The 12,700-nt window shown below is 43.2% G+C and overlaps 1 protein-coding gene across 1 annotated transcript in view; it reads right to left on the bottom strand.

The window, feature by feature from the left end:
* Positions 1 to 321: 321 nt before the first annotated feature.
* The window catches only part of LOC135505104 (wings apart-like protein homolog), a 49,839-nt gene continuing 37,460 nt past the window's right edge, over positions 322 to 12,700 (bottom strand). The window contains exons 14-20 of the mRNA XM_064924196.1: positions 9,523 to 9,701; positions 9,130 to 9,245; positions 8,787 to 8,951; positions 6,716 to 6,935; positions 6,414 to 6,502; positions 3,226 to 3,321; positions 322 to 2,600 (exon numbers count right to left, since the gene is read on the bottom strand). Coding sequence (XP_064780268.1) covers positions 2,535 to 2,600; positions 3,226 to 3,321; positions 6,414 to 6,502; positions 6,716 to 6,935; positions 8,787 to 8,951; positions 9,130 to 9,245; positions 9,523 to 9,701 — 931 coding nt within the window. The 3' untranslated portion in view covers positions 322 to 2,534. The remainder of the gene's footprint in view (positions 2,601 to 3,225; positions 3,322 to 6,413; positions 6,503 to 6,715; positions 6,936 to 8,786; positions 8,952 to 9,129; positions 9,246 to 9,522; positions 9,702 to 12,700) is intronic.

Genomic DNA, 12,700 nt, shown 5'->3' with positions numbered 1-12,700 from the left:
CGAAGAACAGAAGACAGAGCTGCGAGGGTTTATGAACCTGTGGGAGAGAACTAGTGGCACAAAATAACTGATTGTATTTGTTTGTGTTTACTAATGTTTTTTTTCTTCATTCAAAACATGTTGATTCTTGTTTGAAACCTTATGTAGATTATCTGGCTGAAGTTAAAAAAACATTTACGCACCAATATGAGCTTTATCTAAAGGCTTTCGCATGTCCGAAAGTTATAGGGCCAGTTTATGCTCTGTAAAAACGGGCAATAGATTATTCCAAAACATGATACAAAACGTACAGAAGTGTACAAAAATTATCAGACACAGGTATACTGAAAGTAGCAATTTTTATTCTAGTTAAAATTATATACAGGTAACCAAAGACATTCTTGAAATTGGTACAAAGATCATGTTCCTGCATTTGGCTTTGTATACCTTTTTAATCTGACTTTCAAATAACTGAGAAATGCTGTATAAAATAAAAATAGGATTGGATTAAGAAAAGTAGTCTACAGTTTCTAATTTCCAATAGGCAATATTTACAAATGTATTTACATTATTCCATTCATTTCCAGATTTGTGAATAAAGCTCTTGTAAACTTTAGAAGTGTTGAAATAGCTTAGAAAGTACTGATGAGGGTGTGTGTCTTAGCACAGCCATGAGAAACAAAACGACACGGAAATACACACCAAATGAGAATAAATGCAACTTTAGAAAATGTAAATCTTAGCCTCAACAACCACAACATCCAAGGAAGGATAAAATTATATTAGTTTTATGGGAGAAATCTATGGGAAACAGCATATGACCAATGCAGTAGCTGACACTGTTCTAAAGCCGATAGCAGTCCTAATCTGGCCTGAAATTAACAAAACTGAGAACACCGGTTATGAAACTTAGATAGAGTATGGGTACAGCAACCTCTAGAGGCGCGGTTCATGAATAGTCATTTTATCAGTTCTAGTGCTTAGTTTGAAATGCTACAAATATGGTAGGCTTCCAGTCCCGCTGATTTATTATGTTGAAATTAACTGAGGAAACCTCAATAAAGCAATTGAAACATTGCAGAGAAAAGGGGACTGGTTTTTTATTTATTCAAAGACAGAAGTGTTGCTGGCAAGATTGGAAACCAACAATTTGTGAAGTGTTCTACAGCCTTCAATTGGTAGGTGAAGCACTGTGGTCATTCAGACTAACAGAGGCTCTCCCGTCCAAATTCAAAGGCACAAACATCCATACTTTTCTGTTTGCCATAACTAATAATGGGGGTAAGAATAAGCTAAATTATGTAGTTCTCGTACATTAGTGAACACTACAGATGGGGACCATTTCAGGTCTGTCCTTGAAGAGCTAGAATCTCTGATAATATTGACTTGGACAGACCGAGAGGTGAGGGACTGACCAAACTAACAATTCTGTCTCACCCTCACCTCTTTGTGCACTTTGAAAGAGAACTCAAATCTATTTGAACTGGACAAAACACTGGTTGAATAAACGTAGTCGCCATAATTTCAACAACAACAAAATGTATGTGATGACGATGAATCAACGTGGAAAACTGATTGGATTTGCAAAAACTCATCAACGTATTTAATCTATTGTTCACCCAACTTTGAACCTAAATCCAATGACCTAGTGAAATCTTTTTGATTTCACATTAGTTGATAACTCAACCAAATGTAACAGATATCCGTTAACGTCTGTGCCTGGTGGGTTCGACACCCCCCATTCAACTACAAAGATGTTTTTAGAACACAAAAAAGCAGAACAGTCGTGAAAGCAATACAATGGCATCAGTGCAGCGGGTCAATGGGGCTCTGGAGGCTTTCAGCATTTCAAAGAAGGCTGAGAGCTCTGGCTCCTATTCCAGTTCTGTGGGTCACTGCCCAACTCTTTCTATGGATTCAGAGGGGGGAATTCAGGCACTTCGATGACAATTGAAAGTTAACAGAGGAAGAAGGCAGGGAAAGAGCCATCTTTTACAGCAGACAGAAAACAAAACCCAAAACAAAGGAGGAAATTATGTCACAGTCTGGCCCTTCCACAAAAACATGTCCAGGCAGATAGCTGTAATAAGGAGGGGAGATATTGATTTGGAATACAAGGAGTTTTTATATAAATGTACAACCTGAATAGCACAAGTGGGGAAATCAATTAAAGAAAAAAAATCATATTGAATGAATATCAATGAGTCAATCATAAATTATATTTTCATGAGGGAACAGAAAAACCCAACATTGAGAACAAAGTCAAGAATTTAACGGATGTTTTTTTGGATTTACTTCTCTGGTTATTCCAAGCAGACGTCATAATAATAGGAGAGGTGGAATGCTGAAACAGTGCTTCAGGCCTCACGTGTGTGAGGGGAGACCATCACAGTTTGTATAGTGAACGTGGGGATGACAATGATGGGTGGTCGTTATTAGCAGGCTGTGTGGGTGGTCTCTGGGGTAGGGTCCACCCAACTGTCCTGGTCTCTGTGTGAGGCGAGCAGTAAGTCCCCAGTGTGACCAGTGTGGGCCCTTTCTGCAGAGCCAGGCCTCTAACAGTGCTCTAGATAGTCAATGACCCGAGAGATGGACTTCTGCCCTGCGGTGCCCACATCACACTATGGAGAGAGGGGGGGGGTGAAAGAGAGAGGGTGAGTGAGAGAGCAGAGGTCAGTTACCACACACTGAAGCACTCTCCACACAACATCCCTATTTAAACATAAGGCTACAGGAACCAGAGAGGGATACTACTCATGAGCCTGTACAAGCTCAATGACACAATGAAGAAGCCACAATAAAGACATTTAAAAACAGACATTTTGCTTCCCGAGTGGCACAGTGGTTTAAGGCACTGCATCGCAGTGCTTGAGGCATCACTACAGACCCGTTACGTCCGGGTTAGGGGAGGGTTTGGCTGGCCGAGATTTCCTTGTCCCATTGAACTCTAGCGGCTCCTTGTGGCAAGCCGGGCACCTGCAAGTCTACATCGGTCGCCAGCTGGATGGCGTTTCCTCCGACACATTGGTGCGGCTGGCTTCCGGGTGAAACAAGCAGTGTGGCTTGGCAGGGCCGTGTTTCGGAGGACGCATGGCTCTCGATCTTCGCATCTCCCGAGTGCGTAGGGGAGTTGCAGCAATGGGACAAGACTAACTACAAATTGGATATCACGAAATTGGGGAGAAAAAGGAGTTTTAAAAAGGTAAAAAAAAAAAAAAGTCAGTTTTTATATGTGAGAGAACTTACTGTAAGATTCATGAAATTGAGGAACTTCTTGAGCATTTCTGTCATTATTGAGAAATCTCCTTTGGGCAGGCTTTCCCTCACAGTAGTCACATTCATCTGAAAGAGAAGACTATGAATCAGCATTGAAACCTTTGTTAGTTCTACTCATGTCCAATCTCTGATGATATTCAATCACAGCAGGCAGATATAGAATGTCAGCGAACAGTAATTCTAGTGATAAACTAATCTCCATGTCCAAATCATCTCTTCGAGGGAAGACGCACCAGAACCGTAGCCACCATAACCAGGGTGAGTCATGCGCAGTGGATTACATGCTGGGTGTCAACGAATGGTGGTGATACGACATGTAGAATCGTCGAGAAAAGAAATTGATGGCCGATGTTCTGTGTACAGAGGCGCTAGAATGGCCGGTCCACTCAGCCATCCATCTCTCTGATGCGGTTCCTCCATTAAAAGCCGTATTCAGTAAGTTTAGGCTAAAACTTAGGAATTCAGTCATTGGAACTTGTCCAGTCCTTCCAGTGTACCCAACTAGTTATTTTGTTTGATATTTGTTTTTGTTTTATTACAGATGACAGAGGTAGCGAGTAAAAGTTGGAGAGCGCTGAAAGAACAATGAGCCGGGTTTGGACCCATTCTGGCAGCAGTATGTATTCTACAGGCAGTGCCTTGGACCGCTAGACCAGCCAGGCCACAGTCATTTTGTTTTAAGACAAAAGTCTTGTTTAAAGTCTGAGGCGTGACCTTTACGAGATAGAACACAGAGCCCTGTCCAGATAAAAGCTACAGCCTGGGACTGGTACAGGTTTATCAGAGAGGGATAACGTCCATGGCACATCAATCACAACCTAACTGCCCTATGGGAGACTCAGTGAGAGAGAGTCCATTACTGCAGATGTACTGAGCTCTCAAGGCATCATTGGATCACTAATAACATCTTCAAAAGAGAAATAGCCATTAAAGCCAGAATAACATTATCACAGTTTTTATTTTCCTTTTCCACAGTCGGGCCGTGAAACTTTTAAGATGGCAATTTTGAAGGAAACCATTGATGGTCCCTGAGAGAGGCTTTAAAATGACACAGATGACGGATGTTTATTGCAGACGTTCGAACGAGCCATCGCAGACGAGTCAACTTGTCTAAATGGTGATGTGGGTATTTGAAGTGAACGTTGGGTACATGAGGAAACGACAGTCTAGTTTAACATGCATAATGGGGTGACCTCGGCACTCGCTATGCTGTACACAATGGATTAGTTCGCCTTACCTACGTTAAGATAAATGGCCAAAATGTAATGTCCAGTGGATTCAGAAAGTGTTCAGACCCCTTGACTTTTCCTTTTCCACATTTCGTGACATTACAGCATTATTCTAAAATGGATTATTTCCACCCTCAATCTACACAATACCCCATAATGACAAAACAAAAACCGGTTTTAGACATTTTGGCTAATGTATTAGAAAAAATATATATATATCACAAGTATTCAGACCCTTTACTCAGTACTTTGTTTAAGCAGCTTTCGCAGCGATTATAGCATTGTAGCAAGTCTTCTTAGGTATGACGCTACAAGCTTGGCACACCTGTATTTGGGGAGTTGGTCCCATTCTTCTCTGCAAATCCTCTCAGGCTGTCAGGTTGGATGGGGAGCATCGCTGCACAGCTATTTTCAGGTCCCTCCAGAGATGTTCAATCGGGTTCAAGTCCAGGACACTCTAGAACCTTGAGACTCGTCCAGAAGCTACTCCTGCGTTGTCTTAGCTGTGTGCTCAAGGTCGTTGTCCTGTTGGAAGATGAAACTTCGCCTTAGTCTGAGGTCCTGAGCAGTCTCAAGCAGGTTTTCATCAAGGATATCTGTATTTGCTCCGTTCATCTTTCCCTCAATCCTGACAAGTCTCCCAGTCCCTGCCACTAAAAAATATCCCCACAGCATGATGCCGCCACCACCATGGTTCACTTTAGGGATGGTGCCAGGTTTCCTCCAGACATGACGATTGGCATTCAGGCCAAAGAGTTCATTCTTGGTTTCATCAGACCAGAGAATCTGGTTTCTTATGGTCTGAGTCCTTTAGGTGCCTTTTGGAAAACTCCAAGCGGGCTGTCATGTGCTTTTTACTGAGGAGTGGCTTCCGTCTGGTCACTCTACCATAAAGGCCTGGTTGGTGGAGTGCTGCAGAGATTGTTGTCCTTCTGGAAGGTTCTCCCATCTCCACAAAAGGAACTCTGGAGCTCTGTCAGAGTGACCACCGGGTTCTTGGTCACCTCCCTGACCAAGGCCCTTCTCCCCCGATTGCTTAGTTTAGCCGGGTGGCCAGCTCTAAGAATAGTCTTGGTGGTTCCAAACTTCTTCCATTTAAGAATGATAGAGACCACTATGTTATTGGGGACCTTCAATGCTGCAGACATGTCTTGGTACCCTTCCCCAGATCTGTGCCTCGCAATCCTGTCTGGGAGCACTACGGACAATTCCTTCAACCTCATGGCTTGGTTTTTGCTCTGACATGACCTATATAGACAGGTGTGTCTTTCCAAATCATGTCCAATCAATAGAATTTATCACTGATGGACTCCAATCAAGTTGTAGAAACATCAGAAGGATGCTCACCGGAAACAGGATGCTCACTCATAGCAAAGGGTCTGAATACTTAAGTAATTAAGTTTTGTTTTGAATTTTTTATAAATGTATAAAAATGTATACAAACCTGTTTTCAATGTTATTATGGGGTATTGTGTGTAGATTGATGAGGAAAACAAATCATTTAATCCATTTTTAGAATAAGGCTCTAAACTTAAAATGTGCAAAATGGGAAGGGGTCCCGAATGCACTGTAAACTGTAGCCTAAAGTCCGCATGTCTAATAATGAACAAGGCCAAACTAGGTCTATACAACCCATTATGTGATGTGACCTTGTCTCATTGCTTCAAAATGAAGTTGCTGCATCGGTTCAGGGTTAGACAGTTGTGTCGAGAATGGATCAATGATTTCACTGTTATTATCGACATTCGTTATGTTTCTTTATTCATCTCTCATCGCCTATTGTGTTTTTATCATTTAAATGATTTTCTGTAAATTGCAGTTCCCGATTTGAACTGCAATTTAAATAACAGTTTATTTGATTATGTAGAGCAGCCATGCCACTCAGAGCTGGCAGTGTGAGTGTCAGGAGTGCAAGGAGAGTGTCCTTACCGGACTCCCCTGACAGAGACAGCCCAGTAGCAGTGCTGTGTAGGAGGCCACTATGCTGTCCTCCATGTGCTTCCCAGCATGCTGAAGAGCTGCAGCAGGAAGGGATGGAGGGAGAAGGGAGAAAGTGTCAGTCACCAAAATATTAATAGAATAACCAATACAGCTCCTAACCTATAATCCAAACATGGGTTCCTCTGAATCTCTTTTCAGAGTTACCTAGATGCCATTATGCATCTATTACATTACACTCAGTTATATTTTATAGATTTATTTTGCGTTTATTTAACCAAGTAGGTCATTACCTTTGGTAAGGTCTATCTCCTCGTTCTCTTCCTCTTTCTTGGCCTTCTCTTTTTCGCTGACGGCATTGGCGTTGTTGTTCTCTGATGCCACCCATTGGATCTCGCCACCAGACTCCTGCCACTCGCCGCTCTGGTCCAGCTTGGGCTTGGGCACATCATTGATGAAGTCATCCGTCTCCGCCTCTGCCGCGATGGCCGCTTGCTCCCGCTGGAGGAAGAGCTGAGGGCACAAACACAAATCGGGTCAGAAAAGGTCGCACGTACATGTAAATCAGTAATCAACCAACCCATAATTTGCAAATGAATTCCTAAAAAAATCCTACAATGTGATTTTCTGGATTTCTTCTCTCATTTTGTCTGTTATAGTTGAAGTGTACCTATGATGAAAATTACAGGCGTCTCATCGTTTTAAGTGGGAGAACTTGCACAATTGGTGGCTGACTAAGTACTTTTTTGCCCCACTGTACAAGGAGCAGCGGTACCAATGTGCAGGGGTACGAGGTAGTTGAGTTAATATGTACGTGTGTGTAGGGGTAAAAGTGACTAGGCAATCAGGATAGATAATAAAACAGAGTAGCAGCAGTGTAATGTGAAGAGTGAAAGTGTGAAAGTGTGTTTGGCGTCAACATGCATGTGTGTGTGAGCGGATGTAGTCTGTGTGTGTTGGAGTGTCAAGTGTAGTATCTGAGCATGGGTAGAGTTTAGTGAGTGTGCATAGAGCCATTGCAAGAAAGATAAAAAGGGAGTCAAAGCAAATAGTCTATGTAAGGGATAATCAACGAGGGGCTAGGAGTTCTCTGGAAAATAATGAACGGCGTGGAAGGTGTGTTCCAGGACGAGCTAGCGGAGTGGAACTGACCTCCCACAGAGATGCAGTATTTTCCAGACAACGCAGAGCCACAAGCTGATTATCCCTTTTATACCATGGCTATAATTTAACACATTTACTGCTGTTAATGTGCTTATTTTGCAGGTAGACGTGTTCAACATTCACTGAAGTAGCTAGCAAGTTTATGAGATAGCGACAGTAGTTGCCTAGACAACCAAAACCAGCACTAGCTATTATGAAAATCTAATTCAACAATGTTTTCAATTTGACTTTTGCTTTTCAAAAGCAGCTCAAACAGAGCATAGCCATTGAATTCTACCGTGCAAATAAACCATGTGTTATAGGGAAATAATGCACGCTCTAGAATGCACATCAAGCCAATCAATATTCAACAATGCCATGGTATAAATCCATTTATAAACTGGGTGGTTCGAGCCCTGAAGGCTGATTGGATTACAGCCATGGTATATCAGGGGTATGACAAAACAATATTTGCGTATGTAACCAGTTTATAATAGTAATAAGGCACTCTGGATCTTCCTGTGGCGGTCCTCATGAGAGCCAGTTTCATCGTAGCAGTTGGTTTTGGCGACTGCACTTAAAGACTCTTGAAATGTTCCGGATTGACTGACCATGTCTTAAAGTAATGATGAACCGTCGTTTCTCTTTGCTTATTTGAGCGATTCTTGCCCTAATATGGACTTGGTCTTTTACCAAATAGGGCTATCTTCAGTATACTACCCTTACCTTGTCACAACACAACTGATTGGCTCAAATGTATTAAGGAAAGAAATTCCACAAATTAACTTTTAACAAGGCACAACTGTTCATTGAAAAGCATTCCAGTTGACTAACGTATGATGCTGGTTGAGATAATTCCAAGAGTGTGCAAAGCTGTCATCAAGGCCAAGGGTGGCTACTTTGGCGAATCTCAAATATAAAATATATTTTGACTTGTTTAACACATTTTTGGTTACTACATAATTCTAAATGTGTTATTTCATAGTTGTCATGTCTTTACTATTATTCTACAATGTAAGAAAACAGTACAAATAAAGAAAAACCCTTGAATGAGTAGGTGTGTCCAAACTTTTGACTGGTACTGAATATATAACTCCAATAAAATATATTATTCTATATCTATGCCTAAGGGAGATCGCATTATTGCTCATTGAAGTGTATGAGATCTCAATATGACCTATGAGCCCACAAACACACACACCCTTCAGTTCTCTAACCCACCTGCACCAGGGCAGCGATGGCAGTGAGCGATCCTTCTGTCTTGAGCTCCTCTTTGTCAGCCACCAGGACAGAGTTGAAGGGAGCTCCTCCATCCATCGCCATCTCCACCAGGCAGTAGCGGTTCCTGGCACTGTACTCCACCAGGTTGATCAGCAGACCCAGCCCCTGGAGAATCATCACACGTCAAACTGAAGAAATAGACACACACACACACCCTCAAACCTAACTATACACACAAACACCTAACTACCTAACCCCACACCCAAACCGAACTATACACCTATACACAACCCCCCCCTACACGCAAACCGAACTATACAAACCCCTACTACACCCCCCTCACCAGTACTCGGATGTCGAACCTCCGCTCTTGAGGAAGGTACTGTGGGACCCGGAGCACACAGTTCAACGATGTCATCATCATGTCCTCCTGCTCGCCTGTCTTCGTGCTTCCCCATTCTACACACACGGGGTAGGACACAGTCACTATGGGGCCTCATCAACAGTTATGTGCCTAACACATTTTGGAAGCATTAACGCACTTCTGTGAAGGAGCGGCGAGTGCTTCCCAGTGCCCAAGATGGTGTAGGTATGCTTATGTCCTCAATAACCATAATCATATACGACCACCACAGTGGCATTGGCACCGCCTGCTCATTCTGTGTCCAGATGATACTGTGTGAGCCACGGAGTGTGTGTGTCTCTATATTCAAGTGTGTGTGCGCGCACGCCTCACCATTGTCGTGGGTGAGGTTTAGCAGCACGCCGATGATGGCCCTCATGCAGTCCTCCACGGCTTTGCCCACATTGCTGTGGCTGGCGTAGGGCAGGGCGGTGCCCGCCAAACACAAGGAGCTGTTCAATCCCATCTCACGGCTATAGCGCTGGATCATCTCCTCACAGTGCCACAGAGCCCTGTCAATACCCCCACACAGGGAAAATTGATTATTCATTAGTTTATGTACCAAGGAAGCACAACAGTATTGAACCAGAGTCAGCTATATAGCGCACTTCCATTTACGGCCCCTTACGTCCACTCAAGTTTGAAGATTCTCATATTTCAGCATTGAACTTTTAGCCTTCTGATGTTGTGCTGGGAGATAATAGCCTTAATATTTGATGGGAGGATTGTTTGGCTGACAGACTGGACTGAAAGGGTCTGGAAGACAGCTCTGGAGGGACTTGATACTGAATTAAACACTACCACATCGTCAGTGTGTGTCTGGCAAATAAGCTTCAAAGATTTCTTCAGGGCAACAATTGTTCCTATTGGGTTTTTGTATTATTCAGACAACGCGGGAAAAGCTAGTGCTTGTAAACCAATGAAAAACTGGTATGAAATTATTTGAATGCAGTAACACACGTTTACATTGTGTCTCTTTACATATATAGTGGGGTCCGAAATGATAGACTCCCTTGATTAAGATGAGCCATAATGACTGTATAAAATACACAATTCAAATACTGAGCTATATTACATGCAAAAAAAAGGGGGAAATTTTGTATACTAATACAATTGTCTAGATAGAGATGAGAGAATTTATAAAAACTTTTTTTTAAAGGTATTGGGTCAAAATTAGACACCTCTACAGATTCTCATCAACTAGTCAAATGTTGTGTATTTGATGTCATATTCCTAGCACCCAATGACTGCATCAAGCTTGTGACTCCACAAACTTGTTGGATGCATTTGCAGTTAGTTTTGGTTGTGTTTCAGATTATTTTGTGCCAAATAGAAATGGTAAAATTTGTCATTTTTGAGTAACTGATTGTAAATAAGAATAGAATGTTTCTAAATCCTACATTCATGTGGATGCTACCATGATTACAGATAATCCTTAACGATTGGTGAATAATGATGAGTGAGCAAGTTAAGAGGGTCAAAGACCATTACCCGCCAGAAACGCTAACCATTAGCAATAACAGGAGGGTTAGCATGTCTTGGTGGTATGATCTTTGACCCTCTAATTTCCTCAGGCATAATTATTCACGATTCCTTCAGCATTATCCGTAATGGCAGCATTCACATTAAATGTAGAAGAGTTTAGAAACATTCCACACTTATTTACAATAAAAGTGACTACAAAATGACAATACATGATTTACCATTCATTTTGACAGAGCACAAAATGTATAACCAAAATTAACTGCAAATGCATCCAACAAGTTTGTAGAGTCACAAGATCGATGTATTCAATGCATGCTAGGAATATGGCATCAAATACTAAAAATGTTTGAGAACTTTAAAAAATCTGAGCAATTGTATTAGTCTTAAATAATATATTTCCCAATTTTTGGGAGCATACAATATAGCTCAGTATATTTGGGGGTGTATATTTATTTTAGATAGTCATTATTGCTCATCTTTATTAAGGGTGTCAATTTCAGACTCCACTTTAGACATACGCCTACACCATTAGGAAGACAGCATCCCCGACAATACATTTTAAAAAAGGCAGTGCGAAGCAGGAGAGAACGAAGGGTGAATTTAACCATAACAAAAGGTTAGCAACAGACGTGCATGACTGCAGCATGGCTAACCAGCAGCAAAACAGCTTCATGCAAAATAAAAACAATAATGAGATTTGAAATAATGGGGGATCATCCGTTAAGGCAGAGAGGAGAGCAGAGGCAGAGTTAATATATTATTTGGGGGGGGGGGGGGCTGTTAATGAGGGCCTCTGCGCTGCTGTGTACTGCTGTGTGGCTCGACCCCTCCGATTTCTCGCCCCGTAATCGAATTAGCGCGGCCGGCTGAATGCGGCCAATGAAGCTGCAGTGTGCGATGTCAGAGCGGCTCTTTGTTGACCCAGTCGGAGAGGCCTCCTGAATGGGGGTGCAAGGATATGTCACCAGGGGTGACGCAGGGGTTAGCAACCTGAGCAGAGCGACCAAGGCCCTGGCTGCAGGCAACGAACCATGCCTGGGACAGGGCTAATTCAGTTATAAAGACGGAGAACAGTGGCTGTGGTGGGACGAGGGGTGGAGGGGTTGGGGCACTGGAACGATTGTGGGGTGGCTGAACCATACGAGGGGAGAGGCGGGGTATTGAAAGGGAGATGGTAGGTAAGGAAAACGTATACGGGGCGGAGTCCGCTTTACAGACGGGCATAGGAGCAGGACGAGGGGGAAATGCCGTGATTGACAATGTCAAAACAGAACCCAACACACAGCATAATGAAAACTGACAATTCCCAATACAGCTGCATACAGACACTTTTGCACATTAATTACTTGTGTAACACAATGTAGTGTCAGTGAGGAGTCCGCTGCATTTCTGTAGCCAAAGAAGACTGAATTGTGTGGGTGTTAGTGGCCCACTATATGGCATGCATCCAAAATGGCACCCACAACTTTTGACCAGGGCCCCTATGTAGGGAACAGAATGACCCCTCAACCTCATGATCAGGGCCCCTATGTAGGGAACCGGATGACCCCCTCAACCTCATGACCAGGGCCCCTATGTAGGGAACAGGATGACCCCCTCAACCTCATGACCAGGGCCCCTATGTAGGGAACCGGATGACCCCCTCAACCTCATGACCAGGGCCTCTATGTAGGGAACCGGATGACCCCCTCAACCTCATGACCAGGGCCCCTATGTAGGGAACAGGATGACCCTCATGACCAGGGCCCCTATGTAGGGAACCGGATGATCCCCTCAACCTCATGACCAGGGCCCCTATGTAGGGAACAGGATGACCCTCATGACCAGGGCCCCTATGTAGGGAACCGGATGATCCCCTCAACCTCATGACCAGGGCCTCTATGTAGGGAACAGGATGACCCCCTCAACCTCATGACCAGGGCCTCTATGTAGGGAACAGGAAGACCCTCATGACCAGGGCCTCTATGTAGGGAACAGGATGACCCCCTCAACCTCATGACCAGGGCCTCTATGTAGGGAACAGGAA

This window comes from Oncorhynchus masou, chromosome 18 (genome assembly GCF_036934945.1).
Source record: "Oncorhynchus masou masou isolate Uvic2021 chromosome 18, UVic_Omas_1.1, whole genome shotgun sequence".
Lineage (NCBI taxonomy): Eukaryota > Metazoa > Chordata > Actinopteri > Salmoniformes > Salmonidae > Oncorhynchus > Oncorhynchus masou.
Note: the sequence above shows the minus strand (reverse complement) of the source record. Positions and strands in the feature narration are given on the sequence as shown.